Source organism: Streptopelia decaocto (assembly GCF_964273445.1).
Source record: "Streptopelia decaocto genome assembly, chromosome: 1".
In the NCBI taxonomy this organism is placed as follows: domain Eukaryota; kingdom Metazoa; phylum Chordata; class Aves; order Columbiformes; family Columbidae; genus Streptopelia; species Streptopelia decaocto.
The window spans coordinates 128,562,230-128,572,891 of NC_138663.1; the positions used below are offsets into that span (position 1 = coordinate 128,562,230).

Sequence of the window (10,662 nt, forward strand, 5' to 3'; positions counted from 1 at the left end):
ATGGACTACTTTCTTAGAGAGAGAACGTAGTATTTTAGGTCCGAGTTATAGACCTTTGTGTTTTTTATCCAGGTTAGTTCCAATGTCAGTGTGGCAACTGCCTTCAGAAGAGGATACAAAGAATAGCTCCACTAACACTAAAGAATTATATTGTATATAACGCACACTATATAGCAAAACTAGTATATATGGTAGTTATTAAGCTTATACAGTATTACTAACATAGTAATGGTGTTTTAATTGCTATTCTTACCTAACAGAGTGATTTCTAAAGTAGAATTAACACATGCAACCTAGAGAGAACTCAAGTTTGTGTAGGTGCACAATGGGCACTAATTTGGAATCTTTTTGACCCATGTGTAGTTCTGGTGCAGAAGAGCTTGAGTGATTGAAAGCTTCACTTTCTTTTCTAACTACTGCAGCTGTATGCTGATAAATTTGTTTTACTGTGCTGCTGGTGAAGTGCTTGTACGTGTACAAAATCTAAGCAGATTCATGCAATGGGGCCTACAAGGCACCACAGAAGAATCTTACATGGAAAGGAGTTAAATATATAATACTCCCCAGCTGAAAAGTAATTGTCCATTTAGAGCTAGGGAATAAAGAACTTAGCAAGCAGTTTGCTCTGGCTCCCCAGCCTTTCTTCTGCTCATAAACCATTGTGATCAGGCAAATAAGCAAGCAAGCAACCTTCTTTCTGTTCTCAAAGCATGCCAGGGAAATACTTACTAGTTGAAATCAACAACAGGCATCAATGGGAAAACCTGAAATCTTTTAAATTTAGCATAATTTGTGGTCATTCTCTTTCTCTTTTCTTTCCTTAGACAGTAAGAAATGGGTGACTGGAGTTTCTTGGGGAACATTTTAGAGCAGGTGAACGAGCAGTCCACTGTCATCGGGAGAGTTTGGCTCACGGTGCTCTTCATTTTCCGCATCCTGATCCTCGGAACAGCTGCCGAGCTTGTGTGGGGAGACGAACAGTCAGACTTTGTGTGCAACACCCAGCAACCTGGTTGCGAGAACGTCTGCTATGATGAGGCCTTCCCCATCTCCCACATCCGGCTCTGGGTCCTGCAGATCATTTTTGTGTCCACACCTTCACTAATGTACTTTGGGCATGCAGTGCACCATGTCCGCATGGAGGAGAAGAGGAGAGAGAGGGAGGAAGCTGAGAGGCGTCAGCAAGCTGAGGTGGACGAAGAGAAGCTGCCCCTGGCTCCAAATCAAAACAAAGGCAACAACCCTGATGGGGTCAAGAAGTTTCGCCTGGAGGGTACCCTCCTGAGAACCTACATATTCCACATCATTTTCAAAACCCTCTTTGAGGTGGGATTCATAGTAGGCCAGTACTTCCTGTACGGCTTCCGAATTCTCCCCCTTTACCGCTGCGGGCGGTGGCCCTGTCCCAATCTTGTGGATTGTTTTGTCTCCAGGCCCACAGAGAAGACCATCTTCATTATGTTCATGCTGGTGGTGGCTTCTGTGTCCCTCTTCCTCAACCTGGTGGAGATCACTTACTTGATTGTGAAAAGGATCCGGAGGGCTCTGAGAAGATCAGTGGAGGAACAGCTTGGGGAGGTCCCCGAGAAGCCCCTCCCTGCCATCACAGTCCCTTCCATCCCCAAGGCCAAAGGCTACAAGCTGCTGGAAGAAGAGAAGCCAGTGCCCCACTATTTCCCTCTCACAGAAGTAGGGGTTGAGCCCAGTCCCCTTCCATCAGCCTTCAATGAGTTTGAGGAGAAGATTGGGATGGGACCATTGGAAGATCTCTCCAGGGCATTCGATGAGAGGTTACCATCGTATGCACAAGCAAGGGAACCAGAAGAGGAGAAGGTAAGAGCAGAGGAGGAGGAGGAACTAGAAGAGGAGCAGCCAGGACCTCAAGAAGAGCCAGGGGTGAAGAAAGCAACGGAGGAGGTGGTGAGCGATGAAGTGGAAGGGCCTTCAGCACCTCCTGAACTGGCCACCGATATGAGACCCCTCAGCAGGCTAAGTAAAGCCAGCAGCCGGGCCAGGTCAGATGATTTGACTGTATGAAGGTGCAGAATATAGGGAGCACATGAAAAGGAAAAGGTTGAAGAGAAAAGGAGAGTTGGAGAAAGAATCAAAAGCTATTTTTAAGCAAAGTGCTAAAACGGTCATTTGAATATTATTTCCTCTTGAGATTCTCAACTGGAAAGGTACTATCATGGTAGCTGTGCCTTATTTGCCCTGTATGTCTGTTTGAAAAGGAACATTTTCCCTGTTTCCACACGCCAGCTCACTCTTTACAGTAATAGCTACACTGTACACATAACTGATGTCTTTCAAAATCTAACGTGGCAGTGAAACCCAAATGTCACCACTGTGAATGTATTTACTGGAAGCTTTGTGTTCCACATTTCTCTAGGAACATGGGGAGGATCTGTCTCTTCAGCCAGTGATGGGGAAGACTGATCAACAACTGCATCTAGTATTTTTCTATTTCCACCCATGGCATGCTGAGCAGAACTCCCCTTTGCTGTTGGCATGGAATTGCAGTTATTTAATTCACAAAGTGAATTGTGTGCTCAGCATCACCACACTAAGATAGTAAGCACTATTTTTCCCTCTATATTCAGAAAATAAAGGCCAAAATGTCCCCAATTTCTCTGTGAATGCAAATCTGAGTTAGGTGAAAATATTTTCCCTTTGTCAAAAATATTTCTGCTCTTCAAGCGACATCAACAGTGGACAAAGTTAACAATAGCTCTGTACTAGGATATAGCAGATGCTCACAGATGGATTATTTGTTCCCAAGAGGGTCATCCAGCCCCGAGCCTATTTCAGAGAACTGGAAAGAGTAAATTCAAATGATATTTTTTACTTGTAGGCTTGTGACTTAAAGATCTGAAACTTGATTTAGCAAAGCAAGCGTGAGAAGGCTTCTGTGAAAGGGGTAAACAGATACAGCCCACAAATACATGTGCTCAGTCCCTGGAGCTCCCAGTCTTACAGGCACTCAGCAAATCTCAGGTACAGAGTCCTGAAAACACCTGTGAACCTAAACCAGGGGTCTGGGTAACTATGTGACTATTTAAACCTCAAAATACAAAACTGGTTGTTCAAATTTGAAGTCTGATATGATAATAGTCTTTAGGCAACCTTTGTTTATAATTTGACAGATGGGAGCCATCCAGTGGTCTACTTTTCTGTTAAATGCCAAAGTCTCAAGTGAAATGAGGCCTTTCAAAAGATGAATTATACCTTCTGTGCCAACAGGTCTGTACAAAACTCTCAGAGCCTCAGCAAAATCTTTTTTGTTACAAAAGGCAGAAGAGCATGTGCTTGCAAATGTTTAAATGTCTAATTTTAGGACTACAGCAGCACCTTTAGGCAGGGACAGTGCAGCAATGCGTTCAAAAGCTTCAGATTAACAGCTATGCCCCCCTAAAACGGAACCTCATTCTAGAAAAGTGCAGGTATGCGCTCCCATCTGCTCTGCTCTGCAAACCTCAGACCCTGCCAGCTCAGCAAATTCCTTCTGCCAGGCTGCAGCCCATCCTATTGTTCCCAGGGCAGGCTCTAATCCCAGTCAGGGAAAAAAAGGTCTTTGGCATAATGCATAAAACTCATCCTGCCATTAACTAGAAAAGACCCCCTGTGCTCTTCCATTGTAGCAGGGCTGACTCCAAGCCCATTGATGTCAAACCGGGTTGCTGAATGAGCTCTGGGTAGGCTTGGGCTCACACCTCCAGTCCTGTTGCCCCATGTCCCAGCCCAAGCAGCCACCAGTACAGTCACTTCTGTCACTCGCTGGTCTAGCCTGCTCAGTGGAGTTCCACTGCCTCGTTATGGTGCTGCCCTGTGCAAACACAAAGGCGGCTGGACTTCGCTGCTGAGTGAAGTAAGCTGTACATATGTAGAAAGTTTGTAGGGTGCATTGGGATTCTTCAGCACCATAGCGGTGCCACTTTTTTTTTTTTTTACACTATTAATCCTTTTGCTCCTCTTGGGCCTGTGTATTTTCCTAAGGTTTGCAGCCTGAGGTCAAAGTCTTTGCTCCCTGAACAAAAGCTGTTAGCTTGTCCTTCCTTGTGAAGGAAGTCTGAAAGTTACCTCCTCAGTTTTGGGAAGGAATATGACAAAGCAACATATGCGAAGGGACATGCAGAGAGAGAATCTGGAGGCTACCATTTATCTACTCTCTTCATACAGAAACAGGAGAACGGTTAACACAAATGAAAGACATCTGATGAAAGAGAATGTTTTTCTGCAGGAAAAGAGTCCACTGTGCCCAATTAAAAATACATGAATTCAAGCAAGGGCAAAGATTTAGACATACAGCAAAATAACTACATTTGTGCTAGATGGGGTCTATTACTTTTTATTTTCTTCACAGAAAGATATAAAAGAGTTTTAATGGTTCTAAGCATAAATCAGCCCACTTGTCGAAAGGGGTTGTAAACGCGCTTGCCTGTAGATAAAAACTAAAACCCTGTAATGGTTCAGTATGAAGTGTCTTCTCCCTTCTTCAGAGCATCTGACCGTTCCAGATACCAATGTACTGGACTAGAAGAATCACTCCAACCCCTGTTTACTTCTAATTATTTGACAAGTCCTTTTACCTACCAGGTATTTTAATAATCATCCCTGTTCCTGACTGCTGACATGCATTTTTTCATTAGATCACTGGACTAAAAGACGAGCACTTATTCGTCAGAGGCATATAGTTCACAACGTGGCTGTCAGGTGGTCCAGTCTCTAATCATCAGATGTTGAGTATATGTCATTCTTTTTCACTGGAGTGCCTCAGTAAAATGCACCGTAGACAGTGTACTCAATGGACACTCTGTAGTTCTTCCCCAGCTGCCACAGGAAAGCTTATTTTATCCTCCAGGTCACGACAGCACAATGAAACAATCCAGCGTCTTCCTCCTGCATCCAGTCAACTGCTTGTTGATTTTTTTTTCAAGTACCCTGCCAGGCTGCTAACAAATCTGTAGCCACCAAGTACGAGGCACAGCATCAAGACAGCACTTCTCAGCGAACTGGGCAGGGAACTTAACAGTCTGGTCTTCTGGCATTCAGCCTCATCTCTGCAATGAAATCACTACGGGACTGTCAGCAAGTCATTCTTCCTTCTTGTACGACTGAGAATCATTTCCTACCTCACAAAGATGATGTGAGGTTCAATATATTGTGTTAGTAATAGAATGGGAGGTCCTTGGATGGAAGGCCCTACAGATGAGCAAAGGATTATTGCTCTATCTGGATGTGATAGCATATAAATGAGTTTCATTCCCTCTCAATGACAGAAATTTAATAATTTATTCAAGAAATTCCTAGTGAAGTTGCATGACAGCCTCAGAGTTGTTGATTCATTGTAGGATTCTCCTTGAAAAATAATTAAGCAAAACATAGATATATATGTAAAGAACAGCAAAAAATATTTTCTTGGGAAGGGGGAAGTCACTGGACTTTTAGAGCCATGCCTGGATCATTTAAAGGTGTGTGTTCCCCATTGGCTCCCTGTGCAAATAAATTATTAATGGATCACATGGCTCTCTGCAAGGAGTATAAGATGCAAGTGTCAAAATCACCAAAGGAGGTGAAAGTAGAAGAGAAAGGTAGTGTCTTAGCTTACAATAGCATGTGGGAGTTGGTGATCTCTAGTGTCTAGAGCAGTGGACCTAGGATAATAATCTTAGATTTATTTCCAGCTCTGCTTCTGACTTGCTGTGATAATCACTTTACCTTTCAGTGCCTGTTTTCTCCACCTGTAAAATGTGTGTAAGAATTTTCACCTACCTCACAGGGATGTTGTGAGGCTTCCTTAATTCTGTTTGTAAAGTAAGTAGCAATGATCTGATGAAAAGCACTGCTGAAATGCATGGTATCTTTGTTATTTCCTGGCAGAATTGCTAAATTAGTTAATATATGACTTCTCAACCAGAAGGGCAGTAGGTTGAAAATGTGAACACTGCCTTGCACCGACAACATCAACACAGATGTGGATTTGCCATGAGTAAAAAAGATGTCATTGATTCCACACCCCTTTCTATCACCTTAGCCTTGCCCTGGCCACACAAAGCAGCAGTGACAGTGTGTTTGCATGGACCACTCTTCACCACCCCCAGTATACATTCTGCGGAAGCACTTATGCTTAAATAAGACAGTTCCTGGAAAGGGGTGCAGGTTGGTGGAGCTCTAATAGTTTTAAGGGCCTTACTAGGCACGTGGGGAGGGGGATGTATAATGCACAATATTGCTGAGCTTCTTTTTAAACCACTCAGTGCAAACTCCAAGTAAACTTTCCAGAGTCTCCATGAAAGAGTTTACCATAGCTTATGGTGCACAGGAAAAAAGGCACCATTCATGAATGCAAACACACAAATTATCATGTTATACTGATTCTTTCCTTTAAGTGAGACAGATACCAAAGATCTCTTCACACTGAAACGCAATGAGGTACAGATTCCTCCTCCTGTATGAGGGGAGAGATTTGGGGGTATCTCTGCTCTCTAGGTCTGTGTGGGCATGAAATCTGCTTACTGAGGGAAGAAAGTCCAGTCTCTCCTGCTACGCAGTAACTCCCTGACTGTGCAGTTTTACATTTAAAGAGCATCTGTGTCACACAATGCTGAAAAAAAAAAAAAAGGTGGCAGTTAGCTGTTTTGTACAGAAAATGGCTTTTCAGGCTGACAACTGAAAGTAATCCTAGCCTAGGCATAGTTTTGCTTAGCAGAGATGGGAACATCCATGAGAACTAGACTAAAGCCTTCCTATAAGCCTGAGGCAGTTGTGATAAAATAGTACATGGTGCCAGATTTTCTGAGGGCCAGGGTCAGATAGGCATACCAAAATCAGGGGACTTGTCCAAGTATTGGAGTAATTTTTTTTCCCCCAACAGAATGATACTACCAGTTTTTAGGCTCTGTGTGTGCTACACCTTTTAACATGGCTCAGGAAAGGCTTTTTGCCAACACCAAATGTGCTTATGCAGTTGAGTAGTAACCATGGCAAATAAATGTGTGTTGACTTGCCAAGACATAGCCTGGCATACAATCCTTTCCTTGCAACTAGCTTGGCATGCACCTATTTCAGTAGAACTGACAAGACTTTGTCAACAATTTGAGTTTTTCTCTCAGCAGCTCGATGTACAAAGAGACATTGAAGGTTTGTTCAGCCTAGTGAGGATTTATGGGTTGGAGAGCCCTAAATGCTGTTTTCAGGTACCTAATGGGGAGCGCATTCTCCACAGAGGTGCACAGCAAAAGATCAGAGGCAACAATCACAAGGAGCAGCAAGGAAAATTTTGACTAAAAAAATGTGACAAGGAAAAAAAATGTTCAAAGGGACAGTGGTTCAGCACTGGAGCGGGTGCCCAGAGACATGGTGGGATGAAGCCCGACTTGGAAAGCATGGAGCACCCCAGTCTGACTTTGATGTTGGCCCTGCATTGAGCTGAAGGTTGGATCAGCTGGTCCTTTCCAGCCCCAACTATCCATCCCATGGGAGGCTGAAAGCTCAGTGCAGCCACTGTGTGGTGAAACAACAGGTGTGGGCACCTTCCACCTCTCTAGGGTGTTGTGGTAGAGCTTGCTTAGACTGTCCAAGCAGGCAACACCAACCAACTGGGCACCACAGCAGATGCCGATGCACAAACACAGTCAACTGATGTTCAGTAGCTAGAAAAGCTGCTTTAGGCCAGAACCACATGTAACTGGTTTAGAAAGAGCACTACATGTTTTTTTTTTAATTATTTTTTTTTTAAGAGTTTGCTTGTCAACAGAGAAAATAATGGAAACATAAGGGGCTTATGTCTTTCCAGCTCCCTTTAATTTCAGTGTCAAATGTGCCTTTAAATCCATCTGAAAGTGCAGAGGGCTGCATTTTAGCATTCTGTCAACAAAACCCAGTGTATTATTTCAAAGCTTGCTGATCTGGGATGAAGCAGAACTGAATAGAAATGGTGACTACAGAGCTACTGACAGAACATTTGGAAAAAAAAAAAAACAACCAACAAACATGGCAACAAACCAAAGACTGTTGCCCTTTGCCTTGCTAGATACAGCCTGGATCTCACCAAACAAGCCATTTATTGGTTTCCAGGGAGGGAAGGCTATATTGCTTGGAAAAGTCAAGGAGTAGTCTACCAAAAAACTTCTGCGTCGACACAGGAAAGAATTTGTGGCAAAACATTAAACAGAAAAGTTGGTTTCTGTGGTGTTTCTCTCAGGGGAGAGTTGGATTGGAGGATGATTGGGGTAAGAAAACCCAATTACCAATGAGCACACCAAAAAATCCCAGGTGACAGGCAGTTGTGGGGCAGTGGCTGCGCAGGAGGCAGCCCTGGGCCAGCTGATGGGCAGGCTGCAGGCAGTGAAGAATCCTGCCAGCTCAACAGATGGATTAAGCCAAGCCAACTTGAGACATGAACTAAACCCAGGCTCTTACCAAATATGGTATTTCTGGATTTTAAGAAGGTCAGCAACTTTAAAATAATGTACTTGGACTTTTATGTACTGTTTCCTCTATTTACCTGGTAGAGTTGAGAACCACAACTAGCATACACAAAGCTTGCTTTTTTTTTTTTTTCCCCCGATCCTTCTACCTAAGTATATGGAGAATGACTGGGACAAATACGTTCAGGTAAGTTTCTCAATACATATATGTTAGTTCAAAGGAAAGTCATAGACAGCCCCATAAAGGAATCAATCTATTGTCAGTGAACATTATCCTCCTGAACTTATCACAAGTACATTCAGAAGAAATTCCAAATCAGAATGATGTCAGATTACACCCAGCTTCAGAGATCCTGTTTATGAAACCCCTGGAGAGAAAAGGAAATGGATGGATGGCTGCCATCTAAGCCTATTTGTCATAAATATGCCCTGTAGCACCTTCTGGAAACCCACGCTATCTCTAAATACATTTTTGGCCAACAAACTGTTTAATACAAGATGCTCCACCTTTCCGTTTTACTTGAAAGGCTTTAGTTACCTCTACAAACTGAACATAAAATAGCTACATTCACACTTTGACATGTGGAAGAATAAAATATGGAACTGATTAGAAACCTACCAATGTACTGACCAGCCCTCCTTCCTCCTGCGCTGCCTCTCTCTCTGGCCACCTCCCTCTGTATTCTATTTAATGAAACTACAAGCCTCTCACAACTGAGAAGTTGCCTTTGTGTCTGCAAAGTGCCATGGACCCTTCTCCCCACGCACGCACATCGGTGGCTAAGGAAGAACAATATGGAATAAACTTCCCATTTTCTTTTTACACGCTTTGTCTTCCCTGAAGGAGAAGTTCTGGGGGCTGAGGGTGGATCTGAGTTTTCCTGGTAGGAATTATCTTCTTCCCTGTCTGTTTCTCCCAAGGCTCAAGGACCAGTAATTTACAGCTAAGTAGAGGCATGTTTCATGCCTATTTATAAACATGTGCAAAGAAGAAAGTTTAAGGAGTTATGGCCAAACTCTGCCTTGTTTTTAACCTTGTGTTGAAGTGAGTGGAGTTGCCAAGGTATAAACAAGAACAGAATTCAGCTTTGTATAATTTATTTTTAAACTGACTTCCTGTTAACTTCTGTCTTTAAAGAGCAACAAACAACTAACGTCGCCCCACAACCTACCAGTACAGAACAAAACACCCACAAATCCCTCCAAACTCAGGAATCTCATCACTTTAGGAAAGATCAGTTTCTAAGTAGCAGAGACACAAAGGAAGAACTGGGAAGCTGAGATCTCAGCTCTGCATTAATTGGCAGCAATACCAGAAGTTGTAAAAAAAGAGGCCTCAGATCAGATACAATAATCTGCTCCCTCAGTTAATTGAAAGCTGAATGTTCTTTTCTCTTTGCAATGCTGTAGACAGGGAGACAAATTTCAAACCAAGACGACTGACCGCGAGACAGAAACCCCAACAATCAAAGAGACTGTGGGACTAATCTGGTGACTCAGCACAACCAAACTTAGATTCGTTTTACTAGTGAAATGAGTTGTAATTAATAAAGGTTCTCAGTTTTCAATCAGCAGTGACTCTGTGCTTTGTTAAACTCCCGAGTAACCCCATTGGATTCTTTCTCTTCCTGTATGATTTATTATTCTGAATATAGAGGGTTTTGAGTGGCAAAGGTTAGGTGTGTTTTTAAGAGGAAAAAAAAAAAAAGAGATACCATTAAGTTCAAGCAGGGACATGATTGTGACATGAAGGATTGGATCCCACATCAACAAGCATCAGGAAATTCCCTTTTTGAACTTTTACTTCCCTTCTGGCACCATTCCTTGATACACTATTATTGCAAGGCCTGAAAGGCATCCCCAGCCCCCTTTTCTGTGCAGAGGGAGGACAGAAATGGCCCCATGTGGGGCCTACCCAATGGAGCTCTCCTTGGGTAGGAAGATGTGCCTGGAGCAATTGTGGTGTGCCATGCTCCACTGCTGCATGCTCTTAGAATCGCAGAATCATTTTGATTGGAAGAGACCATCAAGATCATCGAGTCCAACCATAACCTAACTCTGCCACTAAACTGTGTCCCTAAGAACCTTGTCTAAATGCCTTCTAAACACCTCCAGGGATGGTGACTCCATCACTTCTCTGGGCAGCCTGTTCCAATGCCTGACACCCCCTTCCATGAAGAAATGTTTTCTAATATCCAATCTAAACCTCCTCTGGTGCAACTTGAGGCCATTTCCT

General features: G+C 43.2%; 1 protein-coding gene across 1 annotated transcript; it reads left to right on the top strand.

Moving 5' to 3' along the window:
- Positions 1–834: 834 nt before the first annotated feature.
- Positions 835–2,037, top strand: GJA8 (gap junction protein alpha 8; the record flags this gene model as incomplete). Its single annotated transcript, XM_082070848.1, has 1 exon — positions 835–2,037. One exon carries the CDS (start codon positions 835–837, stop codon positions 2,035–2,037), a length of 1,203 nt encoding a protein of 400 aa, XP_081926974.1.
- Positions 2,038–10,662: the final 8,625 nt, after the last annotated feature.